Below are 22300 nucleotides of genomic sequence, written 5' to 3' on the forward strand. Positions count from 1 at the left end.
CACACCTATTGATAAGAAAATGCTTACGGAAATTTGTTTGTGCACAAGAAACTGAAATGTTGTGTGTGTGTTTGTGTGTGTGTGTGTGTTTCCTGTCTTCTTGTTCCACACCCATGAGAGAGAGAGAGGTAGAAAAACAGAAATTTAATGACGAGCATTTTAATACAACAAGAGCACATTATGAGGTGAGAGGGGGAGAATGGAGGGGGATGTGTGTGAATTTGTGTAGTGAGGGGTCTCTTTCTCACACTCACATACACAGGCACACACTTTTTTCTTGGTCACACTCTTCCTCCTTTTCCCCCTCTCTAAACTGGAACAGATGGGGCTGACACCACATTCACACACTGTACACAACAAAAACACGTAACACACACTCACTGTTGTGTACGACACACACATTCATGCACATTTTTATTGTCTCTTATTTGGCACATATAGCCCATTTTCTCTCCTCCCTTCACCATCCTTGTCTTTCTTCCATCTTTTTTTTTACTAGTTTTTAATAGCCCCTGCCCCCCCACACCCCCATTTTGCAGTTTTCACAGATGTGGGATTTGGCATAGACCCATCAGAAACATGAGTGAGAAAAAAAAAAAAACAAGTGGAGGGGTGTATGTGTTTTTGTGTGTGTCTGTGTGTTTATGTGTGTTGAACTCCTTTATCTTTTTCCTGGCCGGTTTAACTTCTGTATAGGGGCTTTGTTCAAACTCAGTAGCCATAATAGACTTTAGGAATCACATCCTTTACCCACAATCCTACTGGTACTGTTTGTCATTCAGAGCTCATTCTGTGCACAACAAGTCGCTTGTGTGTGTGTGTGTGTGTGTGTGTGTGTGTGTGTGTGTTTGTCTTTATTTGATGCATGTGGGTGTGGGTGAAGTGCACATCAGTGCACAGTCTGTGGTTTTGTTTGTGTGTGTGTGTGTGTGTGTGTGTGTGTGTGTGTGTGTGTGTGAGATTTGTACTGTTAATGGCAGGTGTGCAATGTGTGTGCAAAGCTGTACATCTGTTTTCAGTTGGAGGTAGATGTAATGTGTAATGGTAAAATAGTACACTGTCACAGTGAGTCTGTTAGAGTGGCATATGCTGTAATGTCATTTCTGTGTCTGCTGTCTCTTACAGCCATACATATTTTATGTATTACTTGCACTTTATGTCTGTACCCTTTATCACTCTTGCCTGTCTGTCTGTGAGTGTGTGTGTGTGTGTGTGTGTGTGTGTGTGTGTGTGTGTGTGTCTGTGTCTGTGTCTGTGTATGCTGGACAGTTAATTTCTCCCTGGGGACAATAATATTTCAAGCTGGATAGAGAGAGTGATCTGCTAATCAAAAATATCTTTAGTCGATCAGTGATGCTGTATGTGTATACTTTTATTTTTGAATTTATATAATTGTGACCAAATGTCATCACAAAGTCATAAGACATTAGCCATGGTATGCTCCACTAAACTTACATTACAAATCAGAAGTCTGGACGCCCCTAAATCTTTGGTGGTAATGGAGCCACTTTGAATCCAATATAAGAAGATTCCAATATAAGAAGCATATTTAGTATTTGTTTTATCAGGAGAAAGTGAAGTATGTTTGATGAATCAGTTTTTTCATAGTCACCTCTTTTTACCTTCATGGCTGCTTTGTTCACTACTGTCGTCATCAAATGAGATGTCATGAGATTCTCATTAACATGAGTGAATGATAAGAAAGTGTTCTTGTCTAAGCCAAGATCAAATGTTTTGTGTATGATTGCACAGAAGAGCCAGTGTGTCAGTAGTTGACTCCCTTGCTTAATAATTGCTTAATAAAGGGTGGTAGTAGCCTAGTGGGTAACACACTCGCCTATGAACCAGAAGACCCGGGTTCGAATCCCACTTACTGCCATTGTGTCCCTGAGCAAGACACTTAACCCTAAGTTGCTCCAGGGAGACTGTCCCTGTAACTACTGATTGTAAGTCGCTCTGGATAAGGGCGTCTGATAAATGCTGTAAATGTAAATGTAAATGTAATAAACATGTATAAATGTTGCACACAAACATGTATTTGTACACCATATCTAATTCTGACAATTCTAATTCTGTGTGCTTACAGGGAACGTGGCGTTTGGCTTGGCCTAAGTGACATTGAGACGCCTGGATCGCTAAGTTGGATAGATGGATCGGATGCCCTACAAGGCGAGGGAGGTGGACGAGACCGTGCCATGCTCATTCCAGGCAATGTTTGTGTGTCGCTTGACAATAGTGGTCTGCCAAGCTCACACCCTTGCAGTGCCAAACGGGCATACATCTGCCAGTTCTCCAAGCTTGGTAAGCCTCACTTGTGCAGTCAGACAGTATGGCTAACTATTTGTACCATATGAAAGTGAAGGTGAAGTGATTGTCATTGTGAAACATTGAAGCACAGCATACAGTGACACAGTAAAATGTGTCCTCTACATTTAACCCATCACCACAGGTGAGTTGAGTAATACTTAATACTTAATAAGTTGAGTAATAATTAATACTTAAGATTTTAAGTATGAGTAGTTCAAGTTAGTGTTCATGAGTTATTCAAGTTAGTCCAAAATAATAATACTCAATTATAAGTAAAAAGTACTCATCCGAAAAGAGTACAAAAGTATTTAGTGATAAGACTGCTCAAGTACTGAGTAACTATTTGAATGATTTTTTTTAGAGACTATGTATTCAGACAGGAAAAATATAAACGTGAAAATTCTGGTATTTCCTAATAATAATATAATTAATAACTAAATAATCAAAGTACAATTTGTAGTAATTAATGGACTAAACCTGGGATTAGAGGGTAATTATCGTGCATCTGGCAACACTGTTTGCGATGCTCTGTCCACCCCAGTTTCTGTACAGCCACATAGTGTCATATGGTTTATTGCTGCTACGTATGAATGGTGAAACCTGTTAGATCTACTGGCAGGTCTGTCTGGCAAAAATAAAGCATATAAACATTTTTAAAAAGTAAGTTGAGTGTTGCCCAATGTAGCAAGTACAGTTTCTTATTCACAAATGTACTCAAGTAAAAATTGTTGTAAACCTACTCTTAGAAGTACATTTTTTTCAAAAAGCTACTCAAGTAAAAGGAGTAAATGTAACTTTTTACTACCCAGCTCTGCCCATCACCCTTAGGGAGCAGTGTGTGGGGACGGTACCTTGATCAAGGTGACCTCAGTGGTACCTTGGTGCTTTGGAATTCGAACCGGCAACCTGTTTCCTTAGTCGCTAGGCCAAACATGTAGATTGCCATTGTGACAGGTTAGATGCATAGGCTAGATGACCCCGCATTTTTTCAGGACCTACATATACCTACATGTTCAATTATTTTATAAGTATATAATAATATATAACACATACATGATCACAAAGTTATTTGCATATCAGGATAGCCTGAAATTGACTTAATATTTACTGGACACATGAGTCACAGTTTAGCACGACTGTCATGACATTTACATATACAGTCATTTTTAAATGCAGTAATAACATGTTGAGAGCAGGTTGCACATTAACTTTCAATGTGTTGTATCTCAGCCATTACTGATCTCGGCCATTACTGAGAATTAAAAGCAATTGCAGTTTTGCAGTTTTTACCCACAGCATTACTCTTTAAATGATCAGTTTTTTTATTCCGCTCAGCAACTCTGCAAGACTGTGCCATTTCAGAAAGGAACAGTATGACGGGTTACAATACATGGTTTTCCACTATTAGCTGTGGATTTCTGAATGCTGGACTGCTAAGATAACAATAAAGTATAGCTAAAAGTATAGCTAATAAAGTTTACATTGAAATTGGTTTTGAAAAAGTATTAGAACACAGTGTGTTTTATAATTTTATGACAAAGTTTGTCTGTTTTCCCACTGATTTCACTACACATCTTGCAGAATTTGTGGAACACATCTGTGTGAGATGGATGGGCCTAGTTCAGCCTGAGCCCTCAGATGCAGCAGCAAATGCAATTTTCACTCATGGGTCTTGCACCGAGGTTGCTGGATAGCACTTCCAGAGAATTGGGCAGCACAAAACATGGCCTAATGGATCTGAAATTGAGTGGTGCTGACAGGCTACCTTTTGTAATGTTTGTTTGCCTTTCTTTTATCCTGTCTCTCCCTTGGCAGTGAGAGTTCCTGATGCAGGGGTGTTCATGGTGGGAAGTACCATTTTCAACACCCATGCTCCTTTGGCCAGCCCCACTGTCATACAGACCTCTGATCATGGTATCCCAGCAAAGAGTGTGGAGGTACGTAAGCACACTGAATGATAAATATAACATGAAATCTGTATATTATTATTATAGATATTCAATAAAATACTTTTTTTTGCACTTTTGCACATTAGTTGTTGCTGTTTCCATCCATGAGCTTCGTGCAGCATGCTCGTCTGGCATCACTAGAGTTTGTCACGCAGCCTCTCAATGCAGACACACAGGTTCGATTCCAGATCTACCGACCCCTGTGTCCATCAGGAATGCAGCGGCGGCTGGCAGGTAATGCAAACACACAAAATCATTGGATCAGCTACAATCAAAATAAGTAGACAGAAAGTTATGTTAACCACATCAGTGTCGATGGTTGTCTCGCATATCATGTTTTGATCAGAATTTGGCATTTTACAATTGCGCAGCTCGAGCACTTGTCATGTTTGCAGTTAGCACCAATCCACTGCAAGTGTTTCATATCTGAATCCTTGTGTGTGGTTCAGTTGAGGACATCAGAAACTGCTTTCAAACATTTTCAATGTTATTATTAATCCACATTAATAGTTTTGTCACGTCCGCGAGCTGACGGGGGAAGGAAGCGCAGAGGCAGGACATTTTATTAATAACAACACAAATAAAGGAAATGGACAATGACCCTAAGCACCATAGAAAATTTGACTCAAAACCAAAATTCCACTAAACTGTTGTGAGAAGCTTGAGGAAGGATACCCAAAGCTTTATCGTCAAGGCAATTCTACCAAATAGTAAGCAAATGAATGTAAACTTTTGACTTTGAAGAAAGTAATACAATTCTCAGACATTTTGACAATTAGCAAATATAAATTATTTTGGGAATCCGAACGGGCCTAAAACTGAAAGGTTTTGTATGATATAATATCAGACAGTAAGAAAAAACAGTTTAATGTCTTTTTCAACTGTATCCATATATACTGTATGTTCTGCAAGTCAGTTTATACAGTAACAGGTCCTTTTGTACGTGTCAGTGTTGTAAAAATGAGTTGTACACTTACTACTTGTTCTTGGTTTAAGAACCTGAACAGGCATTTTAGTATTGACCCACATCTTTTTTATCTCCATGTAGGCTGTGGCGAACTCTGTGCCCCTATTGCGATTTGCCAGACCCCGGATGAGCCCTTTAATCAGACAGCATTCCGTCCACCATCTTGTCCTCCTCAGCAGCAGTGGTGCCCGTTTCAGCGGAACTGCCTGCCCCTGAGCCAACCCTGTCATTCCACATCCTGCTTCAATTGTTCTCAAGTGGACCCTTTACCTGCTATCACTGTGCCACCAATCTACAGCCTGCTGAGTGAGGTGATGTTCATCTTGCCACCCGGGGCTTCCACACACCAGCTGGTGAGTCCTTTAATTCGCATGCGGTGTAGTCTCGAAATGCCCTTTGACCTGGGAATCACTATAACAGGTTGTGCAGTGATGACTAAGGGGGTTATTTAGGATTGTATGGAATGTTGGATTCTCCTTCAGAATTCCTTAATAAAAGTGTTGATAATCTGTCGGTGTGTGTGTGCTGCATGCTATGACAGAAGGTTCTGGACTTTCTAACATGGATCTATCTGAAGCTCAACTTCTATGTAAACAGAGGATATCTTGTACTGAGTGTTGCCAGAAAGGGCGGTTTTCAATTATTTTTTCATGAGAAGTTTTATCTATTTACCTATGGATTAATGGAAATCCTGAGGACCTCCTTCACCTGTCAAGTGTAAACAATTCCCAGACACCATGTCTATTATACAGTTCCTTTAAAAGTAATGGACTGAGGAGGAGTAAGTATTTAAAATGTATAGTCATGTTCCAATACTTCAGAACAGTTTTTTATTCTGTTCTGTTTTCATTTATTTAGCTATAAAAACCAGGGAATTCAACTCTCATCTCTCTTTCCTTATTCATCAGTTGGTCTCATACACAAATCTCTTTAATTCATAGCAAAAACTAATGCATTTCAGTATGGAATATCAGTATGGGACTTTAGCACATTGAACATTTTTCATATAGAGGACGTTTCGTGGTAAAGATTAATAATTGCGTTTTTTTCCCAAGGTAAAAGAGGGAGTTGAGGACCTCCTGATCTCCCCAGGTGACTTCATTGCCCTCCAGCATGATGCTGGTCCTGGCTCATTCTTACACTGCTCACGAGACTCCTCATCTCCATGGAGACAGAGCATCCAGGTTCTGAACAGTTCCTGTTGGATTGGTAACAACAGCATCCTGGGAGAAGCCGATGACAAACAATGGCTTCATGACAGAGTATGTCTGCTAAGGGTTCTCCATGTTGGACAGAACAAGACCACACTTAAGGGCTCTTTGTTTAGTGCCGGTCTGCCCCACCCCGGTGACTATAGCCTGGAGGTGACATCAAATGACCCAGACTTCCCTGTCAAGGCCAGCTGCCCCATCCATGTAGTTCCTCCACTTGGTCTTTCTGTTGTGTACCCTTACAGACAGAATGGAACTGTCTTTTTTAGACCCAATCAGACCTCCCTGTTGGTGACTGTTCAATCCCAGCACACAGCAGTTGTCCGATGGCAAGGCAGCAATGAGACCTTCCATTTTCAGTCTTCTTGCCCGCTGGAGTTTGTGTCCCAGGTGGTGGAATGCAGAGAACCTGACCACAAAAACCAGACATGGTTTGCCTTGGTAGATTTGCAACTGATTGAGACTGCAGACCAGGTCCTGGTGGAACTAACGGCTGAAAATGAGGTTACCACAGATATCCTGACCATCCCGGCAAAGGTGGAGCTGCCACTGTGGGGCCTTCAGGTCCATCCTCATCCAAACTGCAGAGTACTTGTCTCATCACTTGCGGTAAGACATTTTATTTCTGTTCAGTGTCTTTTAACATTTACAGCATTCATCTGATGCCCAGATCCAGATTGACTTAAAATCAGTAGTTACAGGGACAGTCCCCCTGGAGACACTCAGGGTTAAGTGTCTTGCTCTGGGACACTATGGTAGTAAGTGGGGTTCTAGTTCATAGATGAGTGTCTTACCCACTAGGCTGCTACCACACTTTAGTATTTTAGTATTTAGATGTTGATTATGATAATCAGTGGATGTATAAAACTTTTTTTGGTAGGATGTAACATTTTTTTACTTGTTTGTTCGTATTTGATTAGCTTTTGGTGATTTGATATAGCACTCATCAACTGTAGGAATAATTGATTAATCTAGAGTGCTTCATGTGAAGGGCAGCAAGGTGACGTTGCGGTTGGCGTCAACTTAAATCTTAAATCCTGGCCCTGGCTTAGTGTGCATGTTTGTATGCTAGGTGAATTTTCATCTCTGATGTGTGTGTGTGTATGTTACATAAAATTTACTTCTGGGCTTTAACATACATCTTCAATGTTTTTTAAGCATTCGGCAAATAAAAGTTTGAACCATTGTAAATTTTCTTTTCTTTTATTGTGCAGAGCTACACAGTCACTGTGGCCGGAGGCACGAACCCTACTTTCAAGTGGATAGTGGATGACAAGTCATTTTATACCTATTACAACTCAAATTTTAATGTGATCTACAAGAACGCAGCCAGCTACAAGCTCACAGTAAACACCCCGTTTTCATTTGAATGAAAGTGGCCAAATTTGACATGAGTGATGTGTAGTGAGACGCAGATACTTGCCTGTCTTATATTCTAGGTAATAGCCATGAACCATGTGAGCAACTTGACAGAGGACTTCATTGTGTCCGTGGGCCGAATGAACCCCATGAGTAACATCACAGTGAGTGGGGTCCCAAGCATTGTTACCCAGGGGTCCAATCTGACGCTGTCTGTCAACTTCTCCATGGACATTTCAGTGAATGCAACAATTAGGTAACTGACCTATTCTCTCTCCCGTGAAGTAGCTCTCTTCCTTCCTCACGATCATTCACAATTATGGCACTGTGGTTTCAAAGATTGCTGACAAGAATTTTCCTCCTAAAACGTTTCTCCTTCCGCTTTGCCTTCTCCCCAAATTGCTCCTGCTACTCAACAGTGTTCATCCCATGCTTTTCCCTGAGTCTGCCTTTCTCGCATTTTATTTTTCCTCTCTCCGGTTTTCTCTTGAGCTATGGCTATGAGTCTCTGTTGTTGCATCCCCCACCCTTTTCTACCACATTTCCCCCAAATTCACCTGATTTGTCATAGCGAATGAAGAATAAGCAGGCCGATTCAGTTGCAGAAACACTTCAGTAGCCTGCAGTGCTACTCTGTTTGCTTCTCAATTAGATATTGTTGTCTTTGTTACTATTAATTTCCAGAGGCCATAAATTTAGTCACAATTTTATTTGTGAACCAGGCAATGATGTCATGTAGGCTCAGAGTGTATTTCTACTTTTTCTTATCATTCTTTCCTTTAATAATGATCAACAACTATTGCAGATGGTCATTTGGAGATGGAGGTTACAAGGTTCACTACATACCGCCCCATGACTACTTGTCCCATTATCCAGAATTTCAAGATCAAGTGGAACTGACGGAGAAGATTTACTATGTTTATGAGCAGCCAGGTAATTCATCTGTAGCATTTGGGAATTTAGTGTTTAGGATGAATCTCTGGAAAATGAAACCAAAATGATAAAAAAAAATCTTTAATATTTGCATTTTTTACTTTGCAGACATTCGGAAAATGGTAATCTCTCACAATGTAAAATGTTTACTAATTTCACAAAAATTCAAAGCAAATTATTAACGCTCAGTTTATGTATGTTATATTGAATAGTTCATCAGGCTTAATTAAAATATTCATATAATGCACCACATTTTATCTCTTAGTACTGGCTATCATATGTTAAACTTACGAGCACTCTTGAAGCTTTAATACCAGTGACATTGTTGTCCCGTGCATCACTCCATCTTGGTAATTTTAGTCGCTTATATTGTTATTGTATTGTAGTGTTACACAGTTTTGACAAACATTATGCATTGAAATATTTGGTGCAATAGTTCTGTTTAAATGCTTATAGAGTTCAAACAGTTTTATTGCGGAATTTTTCTTGAGACTAGTTTTCTGTGTCCCGTGCATCACATGCCAAGTTTTCAAGCTTTTGTCATAATTTTATATTGAACTACCCAGTAATAAGGCACAACAAGTACTACATTCATGTCACACTTGTTCATAGTTCTGACCACTAGTTATAGGCATAAAGACACTTGTGTTATTAAAACGTCCGCATCACGTAGAGAATCGTCCTATAGCATTAGTGAATTTCATTAAAGACATAGCTAGTTAACTGAACATGGACCAAGTGCACAGTAATGCTCACCCTACCATGAAACACTGAGAAACACATTTTTTGCAAATGTATTTTGAATCACAGTGTTTGGCAGGTTCCTGTTTTCATTTTCACGAATGCACAAAAAGCTGGGAGGGAAAGCCAGGCAAGGACGGATTACGGACCGGGCCAGCAGGGCCGCTGCCCAGGGGCCCTTTGGGTGCAGGGGGCCCGTGGGGCCCCTAGCCCAAAACAATTTGCAACGCAAACAGTATTTTTCACATTGGAGAACTTGCAATGCGTAAATCATGGGAAGAGACCTATCTTTTCCCATGGTAATAACCAGGCTGCTGAATAGAAATGGGATGAATAGCAAAAGTGCTTTGATTTAGAGCATGAATTGTATGACATTCAAATAATGTTTGTTATGGTACGATCTGGTTGTGCTCAAATAACTAATACAAAAACAAATAACAAAATTCTGTATTGTACAAACAAGCAAAACATACATATGAATTATGCAGCTAAATAAAAACTAGATGAAGATGATATTCATGTTTTTCGAAGTCATGTAATTGTTGTGTTTCTTATTTCTTGCAGGGGTGTATACACTTTTAGTCTCAGTGTCCAACTGCTATGAAAACAAGACACAAAAAATGGATGTTTATGTCTTCAGTATTCTTAAATGGGAGGTGACCATTAATACTGAACCAAGCATGTTGAAGGCAGGCAGGCCTGCAGAGTTTGAGGCTGACCCTGGCCCATCACCCTATGGTATTGTCTACACCTGGGACTTTGGTGATAACACTACAAAACTTCAAGGTCGTGAACGTCGAGTGTCCCATACCTACATAAACGGAGGAGTCTACAGTGTCTGTGTTTCAGTTAACAACACCATCAGCAGTACTGGGAATTGCACAAACATGATGGTTTATGAAGAAATTAATTGTCTGGAAGTCATGTCCTCAGCTCCTACAGAGCTGAACACACCAACAGTTATTACTGCACACTTGGAGTCTGGAAACAATATAACATGGACCTTTGACATGGGTGATGGAAATGTTCTGATTGGCACAGAGCCGCATGTAAGGCACACTTATATGAAAGATGGAAATTACACAGTAAATGTCACTGCAACAAATCCAGTGAGCTCCCAGTCAAAATTCATAACTGTGCAGATATTTGTCCTCCATGTACGATGGCTGGAACCTACGGGGTGCATCCAAGAAGATACTGAAGTGCAGTTCCATGCCTTTGTGTCAGGAAATGCCTCTGCATACATGTATGAATGGAGCTTTGGAGATGGGACTCTTAACAGCACCGGCAGTGGTACTCCAGGGATTTTGCATTCCTATTCGGCAAGTGGAGAATATCTTCTTTCACTGCTCCTGTCTAGTGGAGTCAACAAGGTCAACTTTTACACCTGGATCTGTGTCCAACCTGCTGTCACCAATGTGTCCATTGTACCTATCAGCAGTCACATTAGACTTGGGGATGAAGGCAAGTTCAGGGTTATAGCGCTTCCGGAATTTAACTACAATTATATTTGGGATTTCGGAACAGATGACTCTCAGGGGGCTTTACATGGTGAGGAAGAGATTACTTTTACATACAGAAACCCAGGCCAGTACTTGGTGATGGTCACAGTCTGGAATAATATCTCTTCTAGCAATGACTCAGTTCTGATTGAGGTTCAGAAACCAGTAGGTCCATTGATGATCCAGCACAACAGCTCCAGAGGGAGCAACCTTGCTGTGCATCAGATTTATATGTTTACTGCCTCTTTGGACTCCACTGATGTTCGTTACTTTTGGGATTTTGGAGATGGAAATGTACTTACTGGCCGCAATGTCACACACGCATACAACTCCTCAGGCAACTTTAACATCCATCTTTTGGGAAGTAATGCAGTCAGCAATAATAGCAGCAATGTTGTTGTGAGTGTATTGGCTCCAATACAGGGACTTTTCATTAATGCCAGTCAAGTGAATGTCCCTCTAAATATATCTGTTCACTTTGAGGCCCTGAAGGACCAAGGGGACAGGGTTCGGTTTTCATGGATTCTCTGTGACCACTGCACATCCATTCCTGGCAGCCACACCATGTTCTACACCTTCCGTTCAGTTGGAACATTCAATGTCATAGTGACAGCCAAAAACGAGATCAACACTGCCCAAGCGAATATCCTAATTTTTGTGCAGCGGGAGCTGGAGGGACTACAGATCATAGCTGAGGAGCTTGGAGAGAGGTGTTGCTACTCTACTAATAAAGTCCTCCATCTTCAAGCATCTCTAAGAGAGGGAACCAATATGTCCTTCAATTGGAATGTTCTGAAAGAACACGACATCACTACTGTAATGAACTTCAGTGGAAGATCAACAGAACTGAACTTTTCCCATCCAGGCTTATGTGAGGTTATCCTAAAGGCCACCAACCTTCTGGGACAATTAGTTGTCAACAAAACCATACAATTTCTTGATCCTATTGATGATCTTTCTCTTAACATATCCCCAAATCCTGTGGCAGTAAATCATAATGCTAAAATGACAGTTTTTGCCAGTATTGGCTCTGATCTCAGGTATTCATGGTCAGTCGATGGTGTCTTGCTGTCACAAATGAATAATTATGTTCCACATAGGTTTATTAGTCCAGGAATGAAGCACATTCAGGCAAATGTCTCCAATGAGATCAGCAATAAATCAATTTCCTTATGGGTGAGTGTACAGGAACCAATCACAGGCATACGGTTTACTGCTAGCAATGTTACAGAGACTAATTTTGTTGCTTCTGGTGACAATATTACTTTCCAAGGAGCAATACAAACAGGGACAAATGTTTCTTGGGCATGGCTGCTACCAAGTGGCACAAAAACAGGACAATCCATTACGTCGTACTCTTTTTCAAATGCCGGTATGTTCTTAATCACCTTGAATGCATCCAATGATGTCAGTGAGAAAACCGTGTCCCAAAACTTCACTGTACAGAACCGAATACAGGGTCTGGACTTGAAAGCCAGCAAGAGTTTTGTAGCTCTGGGCGAAAATGTAGAATTCACGTTCTCAATAATGTCTGGAACATCTGTGAATTTCATTCTGAGCATCAGTGGTGATGCCACCGTTGAGCTTCAAAACCAAACATATGTGCACCAGTTCAGCAGGGTGGACACATACATTGTCAACTTGACAGCCCACAATCAGGTCAGCTCTGAGCGAAAACACCTTCAGGTGGAAGTAATGGAGCCTGTGAGTCGACTGACAATTGTAGATTGTTGTAAGGGTGCAATCCCTGTGGGTGTGACAAAGACTTTCATCGCAGAAATACACACAGGCAATCCCGTGACCTTTCTTTGGACTTTTGACTTGCGTCATGACCCGGACAAGACATCATTTTTTGGAAAAGAGGTAACCTACACGCCTAAAGACCCGGGAACATTGACTATATTTCTACGTGCTTTCAACTCCCTGCATGGTCAAAATATCACGAAGATTATTCAAGTTCAAAATGTCCTGACGTCAGCCACCTTGGAGGCACAGCCAAATGACACTTTCATCAACAAAGAAGTCGTTTTCCGTGTGACTCTAGGACCACGTTACACCTCAGCTGCCTACCACTGGGACTTTGGTGATGGTACTACTGTCACATCAAACTCTCCATCTTCAAGTTTCACTCTCAGCCACATTTACACCCAACCAGGGCTCTACCTTGTGCGTGTAAATGCTAGCAACTTGGTAAGCTTCATCTTGGCCCAGGTCGAAGTCAACATTCGTGTCCTTGAATGCGAAGAGCCGGAGGTTCAGGTCATTCAAGCCCCAAAACTATCTGTTTGGCGTTACCAGTCAGTCTTGCTGGAGGCCAATGTTGATCTGAAAGGGTGTGCTCATTATGGAGTTCAGTACCTGTGGGACATTTTCTCAACCCCACACTGCCATGAGGGGAAGCAAGGGTCATCCTCCAGAGTCCGACTTCCTTCAGAGCTTGATATGCACAAGATCCAACTGTCTGTTCCGAAGATGTCACTCAGAGCTGGAAACTATAGCATTGTCTTCTCCCTCTCTTATGAGGGCGTCCCACTGAGGAAGGCTGCTTGTCTCCAATTGTCTGTGATGTCTGGGAGGTTGGTGCCCATCATAGAAGGTGGGACTTACAGAGTCTGGTCCAAGACCCAAGACCTGCAGCTGAGTGCAGAGCAGTCCTACGATCCAAACCTGAATCTGGAGAGCCAGTCCCTTTTGACCTACCACTGGGAATGTGAGAACACCTCAAAGGTAAGACATTGACCTACTGTTACCATGGCATAGCCCAATATATCGTAATTCTCTGCATGCAGACAGTGAACATAAAAAAAGCAATGCATTAGGGGTAATTTCACGTTTGTGGAAAGATGTTATTTGAAGAAGTCAAACAGTCAGGCAACTGGAAACTACAATAAAATGAAATGGTTTTCTTTTACATTCGGTGCTTACAAGGTCCTTGAATGCTGACATTTCCCTTGGGAAGCGTTCACTCTGTCTGGCACTGATTAGGGAAATTATGGAGAGATTAGGTAAATGTAGGTTTAAGTTCTGCTTGAACATATGCATAGATGATCAGGTAGGCCATAAATCATTTTTAAGTCTAATTACATAGACATTTGTTAAATTAGAAGCAAAGTGATGAAAACATCATTTGCATCCTGAATACATTCTAGTTACTTTGTACTGTGGGTCAATTTCAGTGAATGTAGCTGGTATCACAGACTATTTATTACATGCACAGTCAGCTTAGTATTGTTGACAGCTTTCTGTCCCTTTTAAGCATTGAAATGTAGCTTTCCAGGACTGTTTTAAGGGTGTTGCTCTGGGCATGCTAGATTTTTGGAGAGCAGAAGCTGTTGGCTTTTTGGGTGAGGCTGCTCCACTTTGCAATGCATTATGGCTGAGAATGTGACCCCTGAGATGGGTGTGTGTACATATGTGCAAGTGTGTGTGAGAGTAAAAAGAGACACATGGTATGACATGGTATGAGCAGATGTGAAGAGAGGGTCTGTGTGTGTGTGTTGTTGGGTGCATGTTATATTAAAGAATGTGTCTAACTGTTTTATTGTCTCGGTATTTAGGCTGTTTACTGATTAGAGTACATTGTGTATAGATATATCTCCATCAAATTTCTGAGGACCGGGTTCAGAAGTTTTAAAATGGACTTTCCATTTATTACACGGAAAGAAACTATTTCAGTGTGTGTGAGAGAGGGTGCAGAAGATGAAGTAAGTGGGAGGTGAAGAGGCATCTCAGGGTTATGTAACCATGAGGAAAGATCAGTTCTTCATTCCTCAGCCTTTTCCGCCCCAGATCTGATCAACCACAGCTACACAGCTGGGCTGGGTGGGTGGGTTCAAACTATAAAAAAATTGCAAAACCAGCAGTGTCAAATATCTGTTTGTTAAAGAAAAGTTGAAATAAGCATTAAAAACAGATATTTTATTAATTTGATTCATTCATTTTCAAGGTTTGAAGACACTAGTTATTCCAAATTAAGCATGAGTAATGGTTTCCTTATTTCAGCAGGTTGTGCCTGATTCAGCCTTAATTACAAACAGCATATGCTGAAGTATAAAAATATAATTGGATATGCTAGAATTCAATTTCAATTTGGTATCAAAATGTAGTCGTGCATTTTGATTTGACACAATTATTCCACATTACAGTCCATATCATTCTGCTGGGCTGATGAGGTGGCCTGTTTTCCAGCGCCCCCACTGTCACAGATCGATTCTCACTGTTAGAATGCAGGTGAATGTCGGCGGGCAGCTGGATTCCAGAAATGTGACAGAGTTGTCACCGCTTCCGTTTTTAACATATATGTTTCCATGATATTACCATTTCATATTATGCTGTCATGGAGATCCCTGTTTATTTGCAAAGTGCTTACTTGGTGTTCTTCTTGGTCTTCTTCTTTTATGTTGCACTGTGTAAACTGGAGCCACGTCTTCTCGTCTCTCTGTATATCTGTACAATATATAGGAGAGATGACAATAAAGTTTACTTGACTTGACTTCTTTCTCTTCTGTTTGCCCTTCTCCTTCCAGGGTCCTGCTCATTGTTCTACTCTGAATTTTGGCCTGGGCTCCAGTGGGCCAGTCCTTGGCATTTCTGGCTCAGAGCTGGAAGCCGATGTTGAGTACACCTTCCGTCTCACCGTCAGCAAGGAGGGCATGCCCTCGGAGTCCACTGTACAAACGGTGAGTTCTGGCTACGTGTATTCCAGGTTGACTTGTGCTCTTCTGATGCATAGGAAGACACAGTTAGTATAGGTTCTTGAGTGGTGGCCTTGGTTTACTTTCATTGGCTGTCCTCGGGGATTGAGTAATATGAATAATTATGAAAAAGGTGCTGATAATAGTTGTTTTTGGTTGAAAGTAATTGTTCTATTTACAATTTTCTGCTTTATTATGGTTATTTCTTAATTATTGCATTGTGATTTATATCTAAATGTTCAACTTACTACTTCGAAAAAATATTGCTGCATTAAGAATTGTTCTGTAATAACATTTGTCAAAAACAATGGGAATTGTATTAGCAAATTTTACCACATGTGGAGCATTGGAGTTTCTGGAGTTTACATTTACTCTGGTGTCTAAGCTAATATTTATTCAAATGTGTAAATAGCTTGGACCTGCTTTCTTTCTTTCATACCACATACCATTTTTAATCATTTAGAAAGAAAAAATATTCTGCTGTCTGAATCATTGTCACGGGTGCAGCTCCAAACCAGCCATCACAAGGGGTGCACTCTTTACTTTACTTTACTTTATCCAAAGCGAGTTACAAGAGGAAGACACCAGCAATTCTCGTTCGGTTTCTATAGATTTTGAATTGACAAAACTAGGAGACCGTTAAGACCTAATTTGTCAGAAAAAGAACCTGCTCGGAATATGTTAAGTGCTAGACGAAAAAAAAAGTTTTTTTATTTTGTGCAGAGTGTGTGCACGTGTGTGTGTGTTAGTGTGCGCCACAAACTTTCCAAACAATACGAACTTATTGTCGATTATTATCACTTGGCTGTAAGCCTTACCTGAACTGATATCTTCCATGCCGACCGTTTGACTGCTCCTGTTTGAACCTGATGGTCCTTGACCCTCCATGACATTGTTTCAGCCTTCTCTGATAATCCAAGTCCTCCTGGTACTGACAGATACTGTTTGACTCCTCTTCAGCCAAGCGTCTCTGCTTTTCTATCCCCTTGGCCCACATCTATCTTTTCAAGTGGGGTCGAGCCAAATCTCGTCCATGCCATGTTCTTTGGTCCAGGTCACACCAGCCCAAACCATGCTGTCCTTGCCAGGGCTTCTTGAATGTTACGTCGTCAGTCAAACACTAAGACGTTGCGATTTATCTGCTTCCGGGCACATCCACACCAAGAGGCCACCTCTACTCAATGTCACGTCCTGAGCGTGATTATAGGATCCATGACACCCTTGCGAACAGCACCATTCAGCTGCAGTGGCTACAGCCAGGTGGCGCAACTGGCACTGGAGAATTGGTGTCACTGGTTGGAGGGGGCTACGCACCTATTCCTGGTCCTCATGGATCACAAGACAGAACTCCCACCAAGCACGCTGGGCCATATTCTTCACCTTCACCTGTCAATACAGCCATGAAGGAAACCAACAACCCAGACCCCGTTGTCCCAGTGGCTTTCATCATTGCCCTCATCCAGTGGTTCCTCCAGTAGTCCATGGCCAACCATGGCCAGGAACCATCTCCACCGAACAAGCCCCCAACCGAACTTATGTGCCCACAGCTCTTTGACCCCAAGTCCTCCAGTGGGCACACCATGATTCCCTGACCTCATTCAGAGTCCTCTGGTGGCTTCCTCTGAGTTCATCATCGCCTTCTCCACTTGCACTGCACACAAAGCAGACAAGCAAAGACACCGTTTTTCAAAAGCCCGCTTCATCACCCTAACCAGGCTTCCCACAGCAGCCCAGGCGGCATCCCTCATCATCCAGGAGGTGGCATGCCATCATGGATCCCCCATGGACCTCCTCTCGGACTAAGTTCCACAATTCATAACCTGGTTTTACCGCAAGTTCTGGAGTCTGACCTCTGGATACCAACCCTAGTCCAATGGACAGATCCAAGCAAATAAACCAAGAAATTGAAAAAATGCCTCTGGTGCAATTGCTCAGCTCGTCCATCCACCTGCTCCTACCTGAACTAGCTTGCAACCAGAACGTTCCCCATTCGAAGCATCCACAGGTCATCAGCCCGTCTGGTTCCCAATAAACACAACTCAACCTTTTAAAACTCAGCAGCAAAAAAAAAAAAAATGCAGCAGCACGACTGATCTTCAACCTTCCCAAATTCTCCCACACCACCCCTCCAATGGCTCTAAGTAGCTGCACGCATCAGGTTCAAAATACTGATGCTGGCCTACAAAGCCAAACATAGAGTAGCACCATCCTACCTCACAGCCCTTATTATACCTCGCACTGCACCTCGTATACTCCGAGCCTCCAGTACTGCTCGCCTGGTCCCTCCATCTCTGAAGGTAAAAGGAAAACATTCATCTAGACTCTTCTCGGTCTTGGCCCCTCGGTGGTGGAATGAACTTCCCCTCGAGGTCAGAACAGCTCAGTCACTGAGCACTTTCAAAAGACAGCTCAAGACCTTCCTCTTTAAAGAATATTTAGATTAAATTGTAACTTTCTTATTGTCGACTTGTGTACAGAATCTACAACAGAGTGAATAAAAATATTGTATTCATAGTTGGGGTCCTAGTGAACCGGAATTGATCTCTTCATCGATGGTAACTTGAAAGCATGTTGTAAGTTGCTCTGGATAAGGGCCAAATGCCGTAAATGTAATGTAAATGTAAAATTGCTAAATCAGTTAGGTCAGAATAATATGCTGTATCAATTTGCTAATGATGAGAGAGAGAGAAATGAAATGATTGATGGAACATAATTCGATATTTTATTTAAAGCAAGAATGAGGACATCAAATGTCACTGGAATTCTGTGCCCCTTTGTCACAACTAGCAAATTTGTTTTTCCTCAAATATCTTTCTGTAACCAAGAACAGATTAAGGTATCTGAAAAGAAACAATATTATTTATTTGTCTGCAGATTGTACCTAACAGAACATTCCTCAGAACAAAAATGCTTGTTATAGAAGAAACTCACTAATTGCTGGTACCTTTTATTGACAGGAATTTCTGATAGATCCTGTCATGTTTGGAAAAGAAACTTAACCATCTTGTGTGTTTTGGCCTTGTATATGCATTCCATCTCCATTCTAAGCTCAGAAAGGGATAATATGACAGATAATACAAGGGTGTGTCTGTTTACCTGAACTTTATATGCATTAAATCCCCTTCTTCCCTGTTTATCAAGTGAAAGTAATAATAATACTAATCTTGGGTCTATTTGGGATTTCAAGGCAATTTCAGTAAGTATTGGTGGCAAAATAATAATAAAAATAATACATAATGCCAGTTAGGAAGTGTTTCAACGGTGCCCCTACATTTACATTTATCAACAGCATGTCTGAATTTGTTTCTACCAACCCCTTAGACATGATAGGGTTAGGAGCATAATTAGTTGGAGTTATTGTTTTATTTTAGAAGTTATTAGTCTATGCAGTTCTTCACTAGAAAAACAGCACAGCCTACTTTTAGTTTATAAGGACTGTAGTCCAGAAAGATTAAACAGATGAAAACTAATATAATGACAATTATGCAATTATATATTTTGCATTCCGTTTTTTTTTATTGATTTTATGAAATGCAAGTGTAAGGTTTTAGACAAGAAATGGGTCATCTAATTAATCTAAATTGTATCTCAAAATTTTCTTTTCAACATTTTCATCAGAGTATATACTGCTCCCTTTTCCCATTACCTGTTACTCATTCCCTTTATCTTTTCCTGCGCTTTACAGCTTGTCCATACAGTAAGTGATTTAATGAGCTATATGTGGTGGCTCAGTTTTCGGACAGGGCTCTTGTTTACTGGATAATGAACTCCCAGTAGTATCCACTTCATCCACCAATTTTTCTACTCTGCTCCTCTTATTGTCTGTGTGTGTTTACTGTGTTCACCTCTCCAGCCCAATTATCTCTTCCCCTTGTGTCCTGTTTCAACACTCTGGTTTGGTTGCACATGAGAAAGCTTGCACAGTGATTCATGGAATAGATTTCTTTAAATGACTCTCATTTCTGTCATTAGTTCTGCTGTCACATGCAATAAAACATACTATAAACCACATAATCATTCTATAACAAACCCTGTTGTCCTATTTCCATTCAGGTCCTAGTGCAGAGTGGGCGGATCCCCATTGTTCTGTTGGAGTGTGTGTCCTGCAAGGCTCAGTCCATCTACGAGGTCAGCCAGAATTCCAAAGTGTACCTGGCTGGAACCTGCAGTAACTGCCAGAGCTCCCACCGTGGGGTAAGACAACAATGTTTAGTTTCATTTCATTACGTTACACCATGTTTTTTTCAATCTCAGGACTATGTGAGGCCAAAAAAAAACAAGAAACTTTTTAAATGTATGCAATGTATACATTTATGAGAAGAGATGCCTTCTGAGTGGATGAGTAGAGGGCAAGGCCGGGCAACCTTCCATTAAGGTTAGGGGCAGTGGTGGCCTAGCCGTTAAGGAAGCGGCCCTGTGCTTGTGTGTGTGTCCATGAGCTGAAATCCACTGTAAAATAATCTTGTGGTGGAAATGAGATGGGAATCATTAGCATGTGAGTGAACTGAGAAACCATGTGACTAGATAGTTAACCTGTTTCAGAAGTGGTCAAATTATAGGCATGCATCAATAAAAAGAAAACAATCTGAAAACAGCTAAAACTACTAAAATTGGGTAAGATAAGATAAGATAAATCATTATTGTCATTGTCACTTTTCAAGGAACAACAAAACTTAAGGTGATGTCAACTCAGTGAAGCATATTGTTAAAGACAGGATGAGAATAAGATTTAACTAACAAATAAAAGAGTATTACACATATTATATACAAATTACACTGGTAAATAAGCCACCCGGGGACAGATGTGGGCGGGTCTTTACACAAGTGAAAGTGAAGTGATTGTCATTGTGATATACAGCACAGCACACGGTGACGCAACGAAATGTGTCCTCTGCTTTTAACCATCACCCTGTGTGAGCAGTGGGCAGCCATGACAGGTGCCCGGGGAGCAGTGTGTGGGGACGCTGCTTTGCTCAGTGGTACCTTGGCAGATCGCCAACCTTCTGATTACAGGGTCGCTTCCTTAACCGCTAGGCCACCATTGACCCACAACACACGTGCAGAAGAGACACAGAAATGGCGAGTTGTAAAGTAGTGTTTTTACAGTGGAAATGCAGACATGACTTTTCCCTTGTTGGAATTAAAGGTAGGAATGTTAAATATGTTAAATGTACACTATGCCCTGGAACTAAGTCTTTATCCATGTCAGTAATGAGAAATTCAATTCTGTTGAAGCTCCTCTCATTACAAGTTGGAGTTTGATAGCAACACAAACATAGATGCAGCTAATGTGAGCTCCGCTAATGAAGGAGCCATGCCAGCCACTTTTTTTATGCTTATAACTCAGTTACTAACTTTTGAAACGTTTTGAAAGAGCTCGTAACGTAGCTAGTAAGTAATTACTAAAGTAATATACAACACTACTGACCACTGAGGTTAATTGGGGGAAATTTTCTTCTTCCCTGATGGCCATATTCCAAGATGGCAATGGCTGGATTCACTGGCCTCAAATTGCGTTGCTCAGGGAGCGTGAAACACCACAGAGTCCAGACTTGAGAATCTTTGGCTTAATTAAAAAATGTATTCAAAAATTAATGATGGAAATAATTTTTGCACCAGTACATTTATTCAAATGTGCAAATAGCTGGGATGTTCCTTATTATTTTCTTTGTCATTATATGATAATAGTGTTGCTAAACAAAATATGTTATGCTTTCAATTCAGAATTCAACATTAGCAGAACTGTTACTCACATGGTCTCTGGAATAGAAGTAATGGGCTCTGATCTGGGCTGTTGTAACCTAAATGGAAAGAGGGGATGAGGTCATTGCTGGTTTTTAAAACAACTTTGGTGGATTTAACATTCCTCCCTCACTTTTGGGAAATAGATGTAATCGGTAAAGAATGAAAATGGTAGAGTCAAGTAGGCATTGGATGATGTCATTGCTGTTATGTCATGGGTTCCGATGAGGTTCGCTGTCACTGAGGTGTTGTCTCAGACACTCACACATGCACATCACATTTATCTATGTGAAGACCTAAGGTAAAGGACACACAAAGAAGCATTACCAGAGTAGTGTCCTAGATGAAAATGTTAGACTGTTACAGATAGATATTACCAACATGAAACCACACCAAAGAACACTTATATGCTGAAAGACTTTTATGGTGAGTTGCATCAATATTCATTGTGTTATATGCCCGTGGTTTTAAGTGACTCACCAGGCCAGCTGAAGTCATCTGGACTGCGGATCTGCCTTAAAGTTTAGATGTACTTAAAAAAGCATCCCAGCCAATTTCAGCAATTATACATTGATTGAGGGCCGCTGAGATATCAGCCCATTGCTTTTGTCAAGCTGAGTGAGCTGCGACCTCCAAAAGTAAAAAATAAACTTGTTGAGATACCTGGCAGTCCATGTCTTCTCTCAAACAGAACCAAGTCAGTGAAATAAACCTGTTGTCATACCATTCATTCAGCTATTTTGATATTTAAGATTGATATTTTGCTTTTAACAGAGCTGCATGTTCAGCATAGTTTTCCATACACAACAGTATGGAAAACCAAAGTAAGATGGATTGAACTTCCTTAAGAAACGATCCTGAAGAACTGTGCTATATTTGGAGTGTGGATGTAGTT

General features: G+C 41.0%; 1 protein-coding gene across 2 annotated transcripts in view; it reads left to right on the forward strand.

The window, feature by feature from the left end:
• Window positions 1–22300, forward strand: part of pkd1a (polycystic kidney disease 1a) — a 72851-nt gene that overhangs the window by 24973 nt on the left and 25578 nt on the right. For both annotated transcript variants that reach the window (XM_028972679.1, XM_028972680.1), the window contains 11 exons: window positions 2087–2301; window positions 4123–4244; window positions 4343–4490; window positions 5305–5576; window positions 6279–7043; window positions 7649–7780; window positions 7874–8049; window positions 8599–8726; window positions 10032–13696; window positions 15496–15648; window positions 19717–19857. In XM_028972679.1, coding sequence (XP_028828512.1) covers window positions 2087–2301; window positions 4123–4244; window positions 4343–4490; window positions 5305–5576; window positions 6279–7043; window positions 7649–7780; window positions 7874–8049; window positions 8599–8726; window positions 10032–13696; window positions 15496–15648; window positions 19717–19857 — 5917 coding nt within the window. The remainder of the gene's footprint in view (window positions 1–2086; window positions 2302–4122; window positions 4245–4342; window positions 4491–5304; window positions 5577–6278; window positions 7044–7648; window positions 7781–7873; window positions 8050–8598; window positions 8727–10031; window positions 13697–15495; window positions 15649–19716; window positions 19858–22300) is intronic.

The sequence above is a fragment of the Denticeps clupeoides genome, chromosome 3 (assembly GCF_900700375.1).
Source record: "Denticeps clupeoides chromosome 3, fDenClu1.1, whole genome shotgun sequence".
Lineage (NCBI taxonomy): Eukaryota > Metazoa > Chordata > Actinopteri > Clupeiformes > Denticipitidae > Denticeps > Denticeps clupeoides.